At 35.3% G+C, this 19,850-nt stretch overlaps 1 protein-coding gene across 1 annotated transcript in view; it reads right to left on the bottom strand.

Annotated features, from left to right (window-relative positions):
- coro2ba (coronin, actin binding protein, 2Ba) overlaps positions 1-12,385 on the bottom strand; it is a 44,087-nt gene extending 31,702 nt beyond the window's left edge. Inside the window, exon 1 of the mRNA XM_038273225.1 lies at positions 12,012-12,385. Coding sequence (XP_038129153.1) covers positions 12,012-12,026 — 15 coding nt within the window. The 5' untranslated portion in view covers positions 12,027-12,385. The remainder of the gene's footprint in view (positions 1-12,011) is intronic.
- Positions 12,386-19,850: the final 7,465 nt, after the last annotated feature.

Genomic DNA, 19,850 nt, shown 5'->3' with positions numbered 1-19,850 from the left:
AACATGCTTGCTGCAGAGTGTGACGCTGATGTAGGAAAAATAAAACACTTAAAGAGGCCTAATAAGGTAGATTGTTTATCTGGCTGTGGAAAATAAACCAGTAACACACTGTTATAAATTGAACCAGTTAAGACACGTATCCTGAAACCACTCTCATCTTTATCTGCTTTGGAAAGAAGAAATATTAATTCCAAGATACATTTACGGTAAGTGAACAAAACCAAATCTTTTTTGTCTTGGTAAATGGAAGACGAGGATAACATTATGAGTGTTTAAGTATTCACGAGCAAACAATCTATGCATAGTTTATACCTTAAACACTTTTGCATTGACTTTTCCAACATGTTTTACCAAATATAACACAGCTAGTAGCTCAGTGACTGCATTAGATTTTAATATTTGAGAATTTATAAAGGACATGCATGATTCAGACACTTTAACAAAAATCCTTAATAAAAATCCTGAACTGACTCAAAATTAGCAGAATATGTTGATACAACAGACCTGGGAGCATCAACACAATATGGTAATATAGCAGCTGGATAAAGTTACATCTGAAGTTGTCTGCAATGACCTGATCTTGCAGGTTTTCACAAGTCTGAGAAACGGCAACCTGTTCATCCCAGTTGGATAACACACAAAGCTTTGAGGTCCAGGAATGTAGTGTTTCAGTGTGCCAGGTGAACTTTCTCAGCCAGAGTAGTCAGCAGATGGACTGTGGACATTTGCGGTTTTTCAAACTCTTTGACTCTAAAGAAGATAAAAAACTTGGAGATGAAAAGGGTGGCGTAGTTCCAGACCTTTTCCAGAGCCACAAAGATTTCCACATTCTTGACAGTTAATGTCTGAACCACAATGAAAAGAAATATTTGCAATAGTGGTAAAATTCAAGGCGGCATATCTATCTATCTATCTATCTATCTATCTATCTATCTATCTATCTATCTATCTATCTATCTATCTATCTATCTATATATATATATATATATATATATATATATATACATATATATATATATATATATATATATATATATATATATATATATATATATATATATATATATATATATATATATATATATATATATATATATATAAGGACTGTATCCCCCCCATACAAGAATAACAGATGGACTGCCCTACACTCACACACATACCATGGACTGTTCCCTTCACACACATACACTATCTGTATATAATCTGTAAATCTGTAAATCTTATCTGCTATTATTTGTCTTGTATTATAAACCTGCTAATACATATATAATCATTTTCCTAACATTCCTGTATATTCTGTATAATCTGTATAATCTGTGCATGTAGCTCCCATATTCATACTTATACTTATATTTATACACAACTTTTCACAGTCCCTAATAGTTAGGGACTGTGAAAAGTTGTGTATAAATGTAAACAGGTGCAAACCACATTTTATATATATATATAAGAGTTGGATGGATGGATGGATGGATGGATGGATGGATGGATGGATGGATGGATGGATGGATGGATGGATGGACAATTAAAAAAGATAGGGAATCCCAAAGCCAAATTTAATAATTTTTTTTTTTTTTTACTGAAAACCTAAAACGTTTGTTACTGATGGAAAATAAAGTCTTTGTTATCACTTCCTAGGAGCAAAATAAACCAACAGGCTTCAATATGGATGTTAACTGTTAGAACATAGGATCATAGGACAGTGCCCCTTAAACAACACAACTGTTTTTTAATGGACTCTCGCTCAGCTATTACCAGTCTACTATATTGATCCATTAGTTCCATGTGTGCCATTTGTAGAGAGACATGATAGACTTATGTGTCCCAGTTTAAAGGGCAGATGTAAAACTCAGACCTATTTTCCCTATTCTCTATGGAGGCAGATATATAATTTGGTCCGTGTCTCTACAACTGAGGGTCTACTGGCACCATTCAGTCTCAACTGAATTAGATAATTTCTGCTTTCAGACACTGACTGAATTTATTATCTGTGCCATTATTATTTCATAGCAGGTTTTAGGATATGTTTTTTTGAAATCAAAGTGAACAAGGGAATTATCAAACAAACTAGAAAGAAATGTTCATACATGACATGTCTATTCAGAATGTTGGTAAACAATTCTTGTAAAAAGATGAAAAAACAAAGCATTAATGAAATGTAGTCACAATTTCTAAGCATGTAATTGAAATTAAAAAGGTTTCACTGGTTAAGTTTGGAAATGAAACTCTGGCAGTTCTTTAACATTTTGCAGTTCAATTCCTTTTCCACAATGTGAATATGTATGAAACACACAGTGTATGGTAAGTTTTATTTTACCCATATTTTTTAACTTTAAATCTACTTAGAGTAAATGACAGAGCACTTTGGCATACAACCAGAATCCTCCTGGTTGCCGTCAGCAGCCACAGAGATGACAGTAAATTCTGGAGTAAAGACACAGCTGGCTCTCAGCTGGTGGCTCCATTTCACAAGCAAACATAGAATGATAATAAATATATGATGATTCAAAGTTTGGCCCCTATTGAATTTTGTGAGAGGATTTTATTCTACAAAGTAAACTTTATAGATGCTACCATTATATTAATATTTAATAAAATTGTGTTGTATTTACTTTCAAGGTAGAATATGTGAACATAATATCTATGCAACCATTTTTTAAGAATCATTATTAATAATAGTACAGTTCCAAATATAAGCCTGCCCAGTCAGGTGTAGTTGTGTAGTAGTTTGCAATTACAAAAACAAATTTTACAGATGGGATGAATCCATGTATAAATGTGATTATTTTATTTTATAGAAAACCCTACATAACCCATAGTGATTGTGGCATCAAATCCTTGAAGTCAGTTTAGAACACTAAGTAAACTTTTAAATCATATCTCCTCTGAAGAAATAAGTAAGTTTTCCCAAAGGTGATAAAATGTTTGCCTTGGAGTATGATCCTTATTCTACTAAGTCCCTCAAGTATCCTCAGGCAAGACTTGAACCCATATTGACTCCTAACAAGTCCATGAAGTTGACTGAAGGGGGAACATTTCTGAAAAATGTTTCATCTAGTTTAAATTATGACAAATTATCTAGATCACATTACTCATTTGGTTTGTTCTCTCATGGTTAAACATATTCGAACAACCACAGCAAAGAGATGCTACGTGGGGTTCAGTAGCTCATCTGTATAAAAGGTTTAACACTAGAGCTGTAGTTAAAATAGTTTAAGCCAAATACCGAGAAATTATAACATTAGGTTAATAGCTAGCTATTGAATAATTTCCCAAATTCCTCTTTACTATATACATTGATCTGATTGTGTCTGCATTGATGTATTATATTAATTAATTAATATAGTATCTATATTTACTGTACAAAGCCAGAGAAATTCGAGCTGTGTGATTTGCACAACATCTTTCTCTGCACAACATCAAGTTGTGCAAATATTGTGCTGCAGCAACTTCTGGTTCACATCACAAAACAGATGGCAGTTTGATGAGGAAGGATCAGTATGTGGAAGACTTAGGCCAGAAAGTTGAAACTTTGGGAAAACATGGGTTTTCCAAAAGGAGCAATGCAGAAAATTATTTGATTAGCTGCAACATTTAGGAGTAGCCATTACAAAGCTCTGATTTTTGCCAAATAGAACTAGTAGCCAGAACTATAAATGTGTGTGTAGGGAAGGTGACCTATAAACCTGATACCGCTGTATAAATCTATAAATCTGATCACAGTCTACAGTTTAATTCAATATAAAAATACTTTATTGATCCCAAGGGGAATTTTAGAAGATTAAAGTTCTACAAAGAACTTAATAAACGTGTGTGATTTTTGAATTAAAATAAATGAATTTCTAAATTAAGCTAATTTAAAAACAAGAGTAAAAAAAAAATTCTCATCATTTCACAAGAGCAAAAATGTTTTTGCAATCCCATCATCCAAAATTTAACCTGATTAAATATCCGACATTGAGAAAAGGGTAATGTTGTTTTGCCAATCGATGCAAATATCTGTGTTTGGGGTTATGTAGCCAGACAGGCTCTATGATCAATATGTTCAATGAGAGGAATATTTTTACCAAAGCATCATGAGGACATAATGCTCCTTTTAGTCAATCCCTGATTCTAACCTCTAAACAGTCAGATAACTGAGCACCACTGCGGTTGGAAGTATGCACTGTTACCCCCTACTAAGGTACAAGAAGACAAAAGCAAAACATAGCTTTTCCAACATTGTTGTTTGTCCATTTATGACATTTTTAAAACTCTATAAAGTTTTGCCAATAAAAGAGATTGCTTTGGTGAAAACGCATCAAATCAGGGTTTATCCAGGGTTGAGCACTGACACTTTCACTCTATGATGCAACCTTCATAAGAAGCTTATGTGCTCATAAGTTTGTGTGATCTCCTCTTGCCTCATCCTGACCACTGCAAAGCACAAAATAAATTCTAACAGTTTTTGTGAAAGCCAAACTTTTGGTTTTAAAATATGCCAAGTATGAAGAATTGGATAAAGAAGAAAATAGCTGGGGTAAAAAAACAAAAAGAAAGTAGAAAAGCCTGAAATAATCAATACTTCACAGACTAAAACCTATATTTACACTATGATCAGTACACAATAGTGTTGAGTTTGACCCCAATGATCCTCAGCTGCAGATACGTATCTGTGTGTTTGTGTGCTACAGAGATTGTGTGGGTGGCAGTTTTAACTTTCATGTGCTCTATCTCTCACTCTCTCTATCCTCCCTAATGACACTGCTATGTTTTCACAGCCCTTTGACTGTCAATGCAGAATACATTCAAAACTTTACAAGGGTATGTTTATTACATGCACTTTTCACTGCTGTATGCATCATTTTTAAAGAAGAGGTCCAACCCAATAAAAAAAATCCCAGAGCATTATATCTGCTGACCATACCATATGTGAGTGTTCCAAAAAAAAAAGTAAAAAAAACAATCCACTGGACTTTGTTTCCAAGTTTTGCTTCCCTTCCAGGAAGCTCAATGAAAAATGTCAGGAATAGCATTGAGATCGAGGTTTTATACAGTAGCCCATCAAAACCTTGTTTTTGTTTTGAAAACATGCAAACAGCCATGTGGAATGGGGGTCATTTGGCTTCTTTTGTTAGCCTGCAATGATCCATACCCGTCTAAGTCTCTGAAAGGCTGGATGGGTATGGGACAACTAACCCCACCTCCACTTTTGGCTAATTGATAAATTTGAAACAACAGTAATTACATAACTAAAATAATAAAAACCCTTTTGTCGTACTGATTCTATTAGATCTTTTTCTAATCTTTACAGCAGAAATATTTAAGCTACCAAACAGAAAAAAATGCACACATTTTATATAAACCTGTGTCACAATATTGACAATAAAATATTATAAGGAACTTTTTGCCTACTTTTTAACGATGAGATAGGAAAGAAAACTGCATTTTTATCTTAATTTATAATCACAAAAAAGTATGCACAGCACACTGAAAGTAAAACATTGCTTTATTTGGATCCACATACTGCTTTTTCTGTAAGACTATTTACATTTACAATCTTATATCCTGACCAAACCAACTGTGCAAACACAAACATGCACATACGCATACGGGATGTACACTTAATCTTAGCCAAAGGGGAAATGAAGGGAATGCTGGAAACAGATATACTATCTCCTCTTCTTAATTCCTCTAAGGAGCTTACAAATAATTTCACATGCTTTTTTTCTATTTTATTAAAATTATTTACCATTGGGGAATTGAAAAAATTAATCCAGCAATCCAACAAAAGCCTCGACAAAGCATTTCCTTATGCACTTTATTCAATAAATTCAGCTCCTTTTTTGTCAGGAGGCTTATTTGATCTGTGTGATGTGGTTTTTTCAAATGGAAATTATTGATAAAAAAAAAAACAAAAGAAAAATGTCCTTCCTGCCATGACCTTGAGGTGTTCACACAGATTCGAATGGTACAGTTTTATATACAGCAAAACAGACACACACTGAGAATAGCGAGGAAGCTTTCTGACCGGCAATGAGCTCATTGGATCTGAATGTCTTCCTGTGCTGAATGCTTTTCTGTGGCTTTCACACAATTATTGTCATTTTTCTCACGTTTTTTAAAGAAAAGCTCTTTGTCTCTAACCAGACAATTTTCTCTCATTATGTTAGTCTTTCATTTTTTCAGCTGAGAGAACACATATAGAAAAGGCTTAGTTTTGCAATTTTTGTTCTTAATCAGCTTAGCTGTTGTGTAATTTTCTTGCCCCTGAGAAAGAAGGTTTTTGGGTTGCTAGGTTAGCGATTTAGATGCAGTTTAATGTGCCAATGTGTGAGCGTGTGTGGGTAAACAGCACACTTGACAAATGGCCAACGGTCTAAATCAGACTCAATTAGGATTTATGGTGGGCGAGGTGCCCCAAGTAAAGAATTCAGACAGTTTAAGTGGGTGTGCACATGCTGCCAGTTTTTCCTGCAGCAATTTTCTCGTGGCCATTCTTAACTTTTTGTTTTACCTAAACAAACAAACAGAATAAAATCATGAATATGAGAAAAGAGCTGATAATTTTTTTTATAAAGGATATGGATTGGTTTTATTTCACAAGTGTTGAGAGGCCTACTGTACGTTTACGACCATACGCCATACCATAAACAGCCTGAAAATGGCTTTCAGACGTCTTTACAGCCACACATGTGTGCTTGACATCAGAGCAGCATGGAGCTCTTTCTTTCATAATTGGGGTGTTTGCAGCTATATAATTGCAAACACACTTGACACAGCTGGAATACCGCTTTGAATTATACTAGATTAACGTCAGTAGATCTAATGTAAAGCCTTTCCTGGATAGTAACATGTATTTATGTTTGTGACAACAACCATGATTTAATGACACGTACACTACTGTTAGCTGAAAATACTTTTTGCCGCTGTCAAGGAACAAAAAACAATTATAATATCTATTTCTTTACATAGTCTAAATTGCTTCTTTGGTCTCCTTCCTGAACAGTTTACTCTCTGATGTCTGTTTGTCTTCTAGAAACAAAGGAGCTTTTAGGAGCATATTACAAATTTCAGCTTTTATTTCTTTATTGAGGACTGTGCAGCTATTTACATGGCTGCTGGTTTATATCATGCTTTACAGCACATTTGGGCAAATTTCGATGATCTTCCATTATCATTATTTTTAGAGCATTCAAAACTATAGCTATAGCATTTGTATGAATTAATGTTGTTTTTGTCACTACAGACTTTGGAGAAAGACACTTGCCTAAAACCAACTCTCCCCATCTGCGTAACGCCCATTCCATGATGTTGAGGTATCCTCCTACTTCTGGTTATTAGGCTACTGCGCCTTTTCAGCAATGCTGAAGAAAGCCTGAGACCTCTTGTGGCCGAAAAACTTACTTTTTTACTGCTTAGACTAAGGGTGTCACCATACAACCTTTTCATTTCCAATAAGATAAAGCAACTTTGAGAATTGGCTAATACCAATGTACACCCGATACGATACTAGTATAAATCATACTAGGTTTTATTACTCATGTTATGCAGCAGAATTTTAGAAAAAAAGGCTTGATCAAGTTATATCACTAAAATGGGGAACAAAAGTCAACAACAAAAGTTAAGAAAACAATTGACCCCAATAAAATTAACTAATTGGATAGAGAAAACTCTTAACGGAAGCAAAGTGTTTCTATCAGCATGAAAATATTGGAGATTTTAGATTCAGGCCGTTAAAATCGGATATTTCGAACTGATATCCAATATTAATATTGCATCAGGACATCCCTAATTTGCACCATGGTGCTTATGACGTAATAGAATTGCCTGCACATATAATATATATATAACGGGTACATTTCTTCATGCCATTCCTCGAATCTTAAAAAAGGTGACATCAGGTGAGATCTAAAAGTTTATGTTTCCTAATGTTGTTTTTTTTTTTCTGTAATTACTCTACAAGAAATTATTTATTCACACATACAAATTCAGGATCTGAAGCTGGGAACAGAATTCATGAATAAAGAGAAAAACATTTTGAAAACACTTGCAACAGCTCAATAGAGTAAATGTATTTGCATCAAATAATTAAGAAACCAGACTGACACTAATTAAATAATCATTTGTGCCTGGCTACACTCTTTCCATTCCCATTCCCAAAGCAATGCATGCTCGGGAAAGACATGCAAACTCCACAAACTCCAAGGGGAACCCATTATAGTCACACCTGCTTTGATTCCTTGCAAGAGAAGCCTGTTCAGAGCTGCATGGATATTCTGTATTCTAATATTTTGAAATTCTAAAGATAATCTGCAAATAAACTGTATGTATCACAACTTTTTCACACAGTATGTTGTTTCTAATAGGTTAATATGCTGGAAAAGAGCAAAAGTTGTCCCTATGATCATAAAGGTATTAAGGGAAAATGCAACATGATAAACTATATGTCATACACAGCAGGAGGAGGCTGCAGTCAGGGAGAAGTGTTCTATTTTCTTCTTTTATATTAGTTTTGAACATGAGCACCTATAAAAAGGAAAAAAAAGTCTCAGCATGTGGACCGATCACATAGCCTTATCTCTGTTTATTTCACTGATTGTACAGAGAGATCATATATTTATTTTATGTAATGATTCTTGAGAGCAGATGTGTTAAATTCTTTAATACTAATTTACTTACAGGATATATATCTGTCAGATAAATATCTTGGCTGTAGATTTGATAGAAAACTTTGAGTAGAAGAGCAAAGTTTGATAGCAAATAATGGATGCAAACTTTCCATGACCTATATTCCTTGTAAGCATGTGACTAAACACTGGTTTTTCCCTCGGTTAGGTCACCAGTCAGAAGCCAAATGATTTTTTTCACATTTGCAATCAAAACCTACAGAAGAGGATTAGGGCCACTGAAAAAAAAAATAAAGTTAAATGATTTTTTTTATTTTATTTCAGTATAGCATGGGAAAAAAGTCAGAATTCTGACTTTAATCTCAGAATTCTGACTTTTTTATTGTCAGAATTCTGACTGAATTCTGAGATTAAAGTCAGAATTCTGAGAAAAAAGTCAGAATTCTGAGATTAAAGTCAGAATTCTGAGAAAAAAGTCAGAATTCTGAGATTAAAGTCAGAATTCTGAGAAAAAAGTGAAATAAAATTAAAAAATCAGTTTACTTTTTTTTTTTTTCAGTGGCCCTAATCCTCTTCCGTAAAAACCACCTCTGGGTTAGTAGGAAGCCTTTTACCATTTATGCCACACTTAGCTCATGCATTTCACCTCTTGTAATTTCTACCATGCATTAAATGGATGTAGCTCCATAATTCCACAGGAAGTTGTTCAATATGAAACATTTAGCATAGACCCTAATTATAGCCTGTTAGCAAACAGCATGTGAAAGACGAGAATGTGTAACATGTAAGACCTTACTGCAGTCGCTGATTTTTATATTGTGATTTTAATTGAACAAATAAAAATGATGAGTTTTTTTGATCTAAGAATATCTGGACAGATTTTTGGCAGTTTGAATTGACATAGATATCAAAGTTTAATCTAAGTATGTCTCTTATAATTTACTCCAGATGTTATAATGCATCTGCATGTTTTTTTGGTAATATCATTTCATTTTTTGACCGTTTCATCATTTTTAACAAATGCCATCAGCTGTCTCTTAGTTTATTATTAGTTAAAAATGTGCTAAACCTAGTGAATTCTACAATAAGATATATATATCTGACTGTCTGAAATAGACTTTTTGCATTATATTGTGAAAGTCTAAGTAAAATTATTGCAAATCACATGTATCTTTGTTGTGGAGCATTTTTATTGACTATGGCAATAAATAATCATAAACAGTGGTGTAATCTTCCAAAAACCTTAAATTAATTATCTTATATTCTGTAAATTGTGTATAACATCGTATTTTAATTGACTCTAATTGTGGTCCCGTTTAGGTGACTTTTCTATGCTGATATAAGGAACATTGGAGATGACCCTTCCTGTTGTGATTTATTGGAATCAAAAAAGCAGATTAAATAGAGAAATTACTTGAATAACATGCCCTTGTGGGTAGTAATTGCTGCAAGGCCAAATCATCCTTTCCATTGTTAAAAAGGCAGACACAAAACAACCTACAAAGGTATGACAGGTTTAATAACCTGCATTTAGAATGTAGTAGTTAAGAAAAACATTTTAGTTGTTATTCAGGGAAATTATAAAAATGAATCAACACCTATTTGCCTCTGAGCTAATAGTTAAAAAAACAAGGTGAGGGTCTGGGTAGCGTTATTTAGAAAGTATCATGCCATGTTATTGTCAGGAATCCAGTTTGTGTGGTCTGTTTTGTGTTTCCTTTTAAAAGCATCATGGCAATTATATCATATTATATGTCTGAACTTACAGAGATTAAAGCACAGGGTACAGTAGATAATGCAGATCTTGGTCTGCTGTGTTGCAGGGGCTTTCCCCCATTGAAAACTGCCTCTCTCTGTCGTTTGTGCTGAGAGGAAGAAGACTGTTTAGCTCCGTCAGCACAGCAGCTCATGTCCCGTGTCCCTCCCAAGGTGACTTCTCTGTTGTTGGCAGCCAGAGCCATGAAAACAATTCGCTGGAGTCTGTCTTTGCTTCTCCCTCCATATATTTGTTATCATTTAGATGCCACCTGGAAATTGTCCATTATATCTTTTTGTTTTCATTAATTTCCTCTTTATCCACATTTACATAATCATTTTTCCAGGAAGCCAGCCCACCAGATAAAACCAGAGAAAGGCTGCATTCATTAAAAATATCTCTTCAGTGCCTTTTGGCCTTGTCTACTGTGAGATTTGTCTTGGATAAGTTCCAACACATGAACACCTGACCTTTTCCTCTTCCAGTTCTAGTAGTGGAGATTGCTCACCTACTCAGCAGCACACAGACATCCCACACAATCTCTCATGCAGGCAGGGAAACAGACTTTGCAAGCAGCTGTCTTTAAATTGGAGTCAAAGATTGGAGCTTGAAACCTCAGCATTATCATTCGTCATTTACAAAGAATAACTTGGGGTGGAAACTACAGGTATGTTATCACTAGTGCATTAAATAGGCCATTGTCCCATGTCTACAGTAGGTCATCTATTTTGGTCCAGGTTAAGTCTCTGCACGGGAGTAGGTGTGCCAGTTTCCTCTCTCTGTGTGTCTTCCTCTCTCCCTCTCTGAAAATTGGTTAAGAGGATTCATCTTGCTGCTGCACGTAAGCATGGACTGCCACCACAAAAACACACAGACAGATTGGTCTTGACAACACACAGACCCAAACACATTTTTCATTGTCCCTGAAGCGAGTGCATCAGTAAAACTGACTAAATTAATACATCTGAAACATGTCAAACCCCTACTTTAGTTATGGAAAGCTTGAATTTGAGGTTCTGCCTTTAAAGAACCCCATAAAGTTTAATAAGCTTGTATATATATAAATATATATATATATATATATATATATATATATATATATATATATATATATATATATATATATATATATATATATATATATATATATATACACGGTATATATATATATATATATATATATATATATATACGGTATATATATATATATATATATATATATATATATATATATATATATATATATATATATATATATATATATATATATATATATATATATATATATATACGGTATATATATATATATATATACATAACTAGCAATGTTAACTAGATCACCTGACTGTCAGTTGATTTTTTTCATAGAAAAAGAGAGAAACAGAACTTAAAGCTAGATCATAGCATCTTATTTCTCTTCTTTCCAGGCCTGGTATTGAAATGCATGTACAAAAAATTTTACTTGGAAAAAACTGATCCAGACAGCATCATTAAAGCAGCAACAGCAATGTGGATCAACTTTAATAACACTTAAAAACATCCTCCTAGTCATCTTCAGGCAAAACCACAGGCCTAAAAATAAAATATATGAATTAAATGTCTCAGAGATAAAGTGAAACTTACTTGAGGGGCTGAAGTATCCTTACCTTTGTGACAGTCATGCAGAATCAGTTGGTGAGGAGCAGGCCAACGTCCCCTTCCAGCAAAGAGCAGCGCCGCAGGAGTGGCACAGTGATGATGAGGAGAGGAGGGCAGCTCTGCTGAATATGCAGAGAGGAGAGCAGAGAGAGGAGGGGGCAGTCAGGTTAGTGTGTCTGGCTCATTCAGTACAAGGGGCTGACTCCTGCTGCAGTGAAGTAATGGCTGGCAGTCGGCTTGCGGCTGGTTACTACGAGAGGGAAAAGCTCCAAGCAAGGATACACCCCTCCTCCCTCACCAACTGCTCACTCACTAACACACCCACACAGAAATGATGCAGGCAAAGTCTGCCTGCCTGCTACTCTCAGCTCCCTTGCTCTCTGCCACTCACAGTATGATTAGTGATGGGCTTATCGATGAGGAGGAGTGGGGAAGGACTGCAGGAGGAGGTGGGAGCAGGGCTGCTTGGGACGGGAAACAGACTGCAGAAACAGAGATGGAGGGAGGGAGTTGGATGCTGTGTCGCAGTCTGCCACCCAGGCATGTCACATGGTGGAAATGAATGTGAAGAGTTCCACAAGCAAAAAGAAAGCATAAACAGCGTCAATTAATCTTTGCATTAGATCCAGTTTGTGTAGCATGAGGCAGTAGCACATAAAAACTAGGAGGTTGCTAAATAACAACAATAAATAACAACAAACACATTTTCTTTGTACTGTTCATGGATGGGATGTAGAGAGCTATTCATAAAAAAGAGGATGTTGGGTTTGGAAAACTCTGTATCCCATCTTTGGTTTTTCCTTTGAGCCGTGAGGTTCAGTGTAAAATGGAAAGTTTTGCAGCATGGATGAGAATCAGATCATTTAGGTCTGAGCTAATGTCTGGTGCAATGGTCCTCAAGTGGAAATTGAGGCACTTATCTATCCTTGATGGTCAGATAGAGCGGATGATGACACAGATGGATGAGGTCCTTGTCTGTGGTTATAAAGTCACCTATTCTTGGTAAAAAAAACAAAAAAACAGCTAAGCTATAAAATTATTTGCCCATCAAATGGCAATGGCTGGATGTTTAATAGCTGCTATTAAACTTTACTAGAAATTAAATGCAACTATACCAATGAAAAAATATATATTTTAACTCTTAAAGTTCGAACAGCATCCTGTTTTGTATTTCTTTTGGACAAGAACAGGAAATCAGGATAGTAACAAAAAAGCAAACACCTACTCTGGTAGAGTAACACATCTTTATCATACTGTCTGAAAAAGGGCACTAGAGACAAGCCAAGATTCCTACTCCGTTTCCATGGCTCATCCTCCCACAGCTTTTTATTGTGCCTGCAGCCTACAATGCTGGCTTTGTTTTTTGTTGCAATAAAAGTTCTTAAAAGCTTATGTGTAAATGCTTGATACTAAGCAACCAAACTCAGCAACATTACTAGATGTCAGTGCATTCTTATTCTTCTTTATTTCTACCACGTACACTTATATTGTTATTTGGTGGTGTATTTTCATTTGAGGCCCCATTTACAGCATTTCCTGTTTAAAACAATAGAATTTCCTGCGTCTGTGTGTAATTCATGGATAAAGGCAGGACGACTCTAAACTGCATGAGACAGTAACGAAAAAAGCATTTATCATGAGGTGGAGTGAGGTAGAAACTCTTGATTGCTTATTTTTCATTCAACCTGAAATAAGCAATTTATCAAATATATATTTTTTATATTTCAAATTAGATTTAGGGTTTTTGTCATTTTATTTATTTAAAATGGTAATTTATGAGACAGGACTGGTCTTTTAATGTGGTGTGAAATCTGCACATTGTGACATTGCAGGAAAATAATTGTGTCCAAGTCTTTCATATATTTCACCATAATTCCAGTTCACACCTTTTAAAAGGTGTGGAAGGAAAATACATAATCTGCAGGGATGTGGTGGAAAACTTGGGGACATGCGCAGCTGCAGAAGACACTAAGTCTCACTTGTTCCATAACATGCAAGGTTCTGTTATGACATGAGAAATAAATGGATTTGTATGCAAAATGAAACAGAGCATTATTAAACAGCATGACTATTTAATTTACAGGAATTATATGCACTGTCTGTTTCAAATTTAGATTTTTCATTTTCCTTCTTTTTTGTTTTGACCATCTGGCAACTTTGGACCAAACTCAGCTCATTTGTACGGCTTTGCTGCCACCTACTGATATTATTATGTAATTGCCTCCAAGGGTGTTCCTTATACATGACAATTATTGAAATGAACAAACTGAAGAATGAATTAAATAAGCAGAAAGGGGTAATAAAACGCCAACAATATATATTACTTTTTTTTTTTTACCTTAAGATTTACTTACATATCTTACAGGGAAAATAGTTTATTTAAATTGCTCCTAAAAAAGTTCAATGTTGTAAAAAAAAAACACATATTAACATGCATATAGTTCAAACCTAAAAACCTGAGTTGAAAATAGTTTGTATGTGTCTTCTGTAAGAGCATGTTATATGATGTATGTCCCATCGAATTTCCAAACAAACTGGTGATTTGGTACAATGGTAATTTTCTGGGTAAAAACACCAAATATTAAAGAGTAAAACAGAAGAATTTTGATCCATGCACATTGGAGAATTAGTATTGAATTCTAGTTTAGAGTCAATCCTCAGAGTCTCAGTTCAGTTCAGACTTTCATAACGCTACTCCAAAAAAAAAAGAGGTTCTTTCTGTAATTCTCCTGTTGTAGGACTTATGTAGGCAAGAGTTGGAGGCTAAAAACTGATGTTCAGATATTATGTTTTAGGATTTTCTGTTAAAGCTGAATTCGCGGTCCCCTTAATTACATCAAGTCCACAAGGCTGCACAATGCTCCTTGTATCAAATACTGTATAAACTACATGCCTGATGAAATCTGATGCACTTCTTAAAAAAAGTTACATTTTTGTACTTTTAACACAAAATCTTCCCAAAACTCTTTTGACTGTCAACGAGTAAATAGAAAATATTGTGTGTTCTGCACTGGTTTGGTTGAAATGATGTGGGCCTCTTATGTTGTCCTGGGTTCTTTTGTGACCTCTTAGATGAGTTGTTGATGCACTGGAGTAGTAATAATACTGCTAAGAAGGATCACCGTCATGTCATATCTGACCAGTTTGCACTGTGGTTTTATGCAGGGTCATTTGGGTTTGTAAACTTTTCAAGAGTGTTTGAAAGGTGTTTTCCATCCATTGTTGTGTTTCTGTATGTCAGGGCAAAGAACTTTACATATATATATATATATATATATATTTTTTTTTTTCATACAGGGTCTAACTCCTGATGTCAGGAGTTTTATTGTGCGTCCCATAATTCTCTCTCTGAGCCTTTTGTCACGATTCTGTCTCATCAATTTGCACTTTTTGGTACTGTTTAAGTTTTCTTTTTTAATTTTCAGTTTCACTTTTAATCGTTTTTTTCTGTATTTCTAATTTTATTGGTTTAATTCCCATTTTGTTGTGTTTTCTGGATGTATTTGAGTTCTTATGTATTTCTTGTTTGCCCTCTGTTGCCCTGTTGTGTCAGTCTCATTCCCCTATCTCCCTTCTTGATTCCTCTTTCCACACCTGCTCCCAATCTGCTGATTAGCCCGGTCTCTGTTTGTATCTCCCATGTATACACCCCCTTTTCAGTCACTGTTAGCTGGTTCCTTGTTGTTTCTTGGCTCCTTGTGTGTGTGTTTTCCCTGATATCGCTCTGTATTTTTGGAGTTTTGCTTCAGTTGTCACCTGTTATTAAATCTGCTAGAAACCACCTCAGCTTCCGGTTCTGCATTTGGGTTCTCTTCAAACCTTCACTCAGTCTGATACCTTTTCACGTTGAACACAAAACTCTACAGCCAAAACTTTTAATAAAACAAAACAAAAAAGACTACTGATAACTTTACTATAACTTAGTAAAACTTGGATGAATGGATGCTTGGACCTTAAATAATTTAGGATGATGAAAAATTCTGCATGTGTAAAATCCTTTTTCTTAGCTCAGTTTTGATCTTGAAATGACCAAGATTCCCAATTGAAAAGCTAAAGTAAAACATTTTTGAAAGATGTATACATTTTGTGCAATGGTAAAATTGTTTTATAAATTTTTTTAATACTCTCACCCACATGTAACTCATTTAATTTTCAGGTCTCCCGGGTATAAGATCAGCAACATCCCCAGCCTGTGCCAGATTGTCCATCTGTGGTTTTGTTAATCCTGGACTTGCTGCTATTTGCTTTGGCTCCTATTTAATGGGCTATGGAAATACTTACAGTAGATTCAAAAGTGACTGCTAACTTCACTTATTTCTATGTAAATTTTGCATAGAGAGGAACAAACTTTTTTCTAACTTCCTTACTATTGGCTTATATCCTCAAATCCATTAAGGAATTGCACACTGTACAACCCTCCTCAGAGGTTTAACTGCTGCTAATAAGATCTCAGGGCATTCTATGTCTACAGTATGATCAGGGATGATATTTGTCTAATAATTGCAATACAAAAGCTTACTGCCACTATTGCATAGCTAACCTCGGCAACAGGTGCAGAGAGGGGATAAGGATGTATTTCAAGGAGGACAGTATGGACTTTTAAATAGATGAGCCAAATCCAGGATCTGCATAAAAATGATAAAAAAAAAATGGTTGCTGGAATAACTTTATATACTTCATAAGCAAACTCACCTTTTGTTAATCATTTAGCCTCACAAGACAAAATATTTAAGCCAGTGTTAATAGTGTATTTCTATGAGCAGGAGATGTAGTTCTACTAAAGGTATAAATAGTAGATCCTTCTATTTCTAATGATCTGCTTTTCTGGCCTGCAGACAACAGAGGTAGAGAGAGATGCAAATATGTTGTGAAAAGAAGATGACCATTTACATGAAAGGTGCATTGTCAGGCCATGATGCACATCCACACAATTTATGCTGTGCTTTCTAACCAGTTTAACCACCAGAATGGCCAAGTTTCATCCAACTCTCTGACATTAGGCAACCACATGCATGATTTACCCTCACAGAAACTGTTGCACTCATGGAACATTTAATATAGGGGGGCTCAAATTTCAGCTTCCCTCTGCACAGATCAGTGTTCCAGCCACTCGTAGGCTGGATGAAAACCACTTCCTCCAAGTGAGAAAAGGTAGAGAAATGAAGCTGAGGAGAGCACACAGAGGAAAAACTGTACCTCGACTAGCAGAGATGGTAATGAAGGTCCACACAAAGAGGAAATTGGAAATAAGAGTTATTGTGGGTCAAATAAATGGTTGTGGTCCCTTCATTTAAAGCAGAAAGTGTCCCTTTGGGATGCATTGTACAGCTATGAGTAAACATTTCCACTACCACTTCAATCAGTGCACGAATGTATCGCTCAGATCTCGCCTTCTCTTTCAGTATCTTTCCACTGGATTTTGTTTCATATAAGTCTAGCCCCCCAAAAGGTTTTCCCTTCCAGAGCCTCTCATTTGTTCTGTTTTTTTTACCTGACGGTCAATGGGGGCAAATTTCTCAGTTCTCCTAGTTCCAGTCACCGGCTCTTTCAACAATTAAACATGACAGTGTCAACAACGGATAATTTTTGACTTCTACTTGTGCTTCTAATATGGTAGAGTGAGCACAGTTAAATTCTTTTTAAGTTGAAGACAAAATAGTCGTATAGTCTTTCAAAATTAATCGGAAGGATGTAATTTACCTTGCCCTGAGCAATCATTGTCACATAATGAAATAATGGGAAATTCTGTATTTTCCAAAGATATAGATACATTTCATCAATCAACACTAAGATAAAGAAACATTCCAAATTAAATTTAAATATTGATAGGAACTAATTTAGCTTGTGGCTACAACAGCAATGAAAGGGTCATCAGTAAGCTCTCTGATTCTGGCAGGAAAAGCATCTTCTTTATTGCATCTAAGCTTTAGACTTTAGATTGTTTAGCTTCTTACAGCTGGAATATCTGTAAAAGGAGACGAGGGTCTGATGAGCAAATCAGACTTAGACTTGGGTCTATGTATAAGTTATATTTTATCAGAAAACACCAGAATGTAAATACTAAACACCAAGGCTGTATCCACATTACTAACCTTCTGAACCAAGTATTGATTTCACTATGGAAAAGACAGCAGGAAATTAATGAAATAGACATTAAAAAAATACAAAAGAAAAGAACAGCAGGAATTGTATGTAATAAAGTTAGACTGGGATCCAAGTTGATCTTTCCACTGTCTGCAATAAGGATGGTAGAAGTAAAATAATGTTGAAGGTTTACTGTAAAATAACATTCCATTAATTGTTTAATGCCTCTGCAATAAATGCTTTGTTTAAGGATTTTTAATCATTTTTCTGTGCCATTAATGAGTTAGATTTCTGTATTTTTCTCTTTTTGCCATTGTTTGTCTGCCTCTCACAGACATACTCACCACATGCAGGATGGAAAACAGCACACTCACATTAACTCAATGACAGCAGTACAAAAACCCGACATGTGGGAGCAGTTAAGCAGGCTTTTGCAATCTAGTAGACCTAACCTGAAAGAGAAAATAACTGGAAAACAGCTCAGAGCTTCTTGTCAAATGACAATCAAAAGAGATTCCCTTTCCCCTCCAACAGGTCATATTAAAAAATTTGCTTATTTATGACATTTTTTAACTATGTTCAGGAGCTATATATTTGGGTCTCATAAAATTCAGTAAGTAAGGGAAAATTACATTTCAAACTTTGAGGAACATTCAAGTAACTGATTGACTAAGACAGTTGGCAGGATTCACTCTTCCTGTAAATATTCCTTTGGCCATCTATGTTCTCAGCAGTGAATTTAAAATGCATTTTATGCTCGTTTGGTTTCTGTTCAAGGCCAAGATGAGGGATTTGATGTTGGCATATCGCACATTTCAGGCTTGAATCTTTAAATCTCAAGGCTTTGCTGTGCCACAGAAGTGCTTAGGACGACATATTGAAATACTATGTATGTGTCCACCTCGATAACACAGATGGTGCCTCAATCTTAATGGAAATATTCAAAAATCTTCACATACTCCTCATAATTGTCCAGAAGTAATGAGACACTTTCAGGGTGAAAAATCTTTGCCCATGATACCCTTTAGTATTGTTTTATGCAAACATTTTGAATAGAACAATAGAGATATGGTTTAAATAAATATATGCACTAAAACATCCTCCTTTAGTTCCTTCTTTTACAGAAAATTGGAAATGATCTGCATTTGTGGCTCTTTTCACAGACAGAGGCTAAAGGAGCAGGTTTTATTGATGGACAGGAACAACAGAACCAGAAGTGGGGTTGCTGTGGTTGTGTGGTCCAACATAGGAAACACTGACAGGCTAAGTCCTAGGCCAGAGCTAAGTCAAACGTTCTTTCTTCAATTATTGGAGCTCTCATCATTGCTTACACAGCTTGTCAGGCAGCCTGAAGTTTTTAACTTAAAGCTTTAGGACTAACAGGCCATGGCTTATCTTAAGAGCCGAGGAATGCTATTGAACCCTCTGCTGCAGTCTGGATCGTTCCAGAGTTCTCCTAAAGTGAAGCCTCCGTTAAAACTCCTTTTGAGGGTCAAAAAGTCAGATTAGAGACATGAATACTCCTAAAACGTATTTTTTTCATTTAACATTTTTTTAAAAGGTTTTTGGAGATTTTTGTTCATTTTATCAACCAGACTCGTAACTTAAAGAGCTTGAATGCATCACAGCATTCTTGATTGTTTTTCATCAAGCTGGCACAAACTGATTAGAGCCAGCCGTCAAGAACCACTAGCATGTTTCTCCCACATGGAACAAGTCACACTGTGTTGTAAATATGAGCATTTCCCTTTACGTAGCCTTAC

Source organism: Cyprinodon tularosa, unplaced genomic scaffold (assembly GCF_016077235.1).
Source record: "Cyprinodon tularosa strain WSP-4 unplaced genomic scaffold, ASM1607723v1 ctg863, whole genome shotgun sequence".
In the NCBI taxonomy this organism is placed as follows: domain Eukaryota; kingdom Metazoa; phylum Chordata; class Actinopteri; order Cyprinodontiformes; family Cyprinodontidae; genus Cyprinodon; species Cyprinodon tularosa.
The sequence above is the reverse complement of the archived record's forward strand: the minus strand, read 5'-3'. Positions and strand labels throughout refer to the sequence as shown.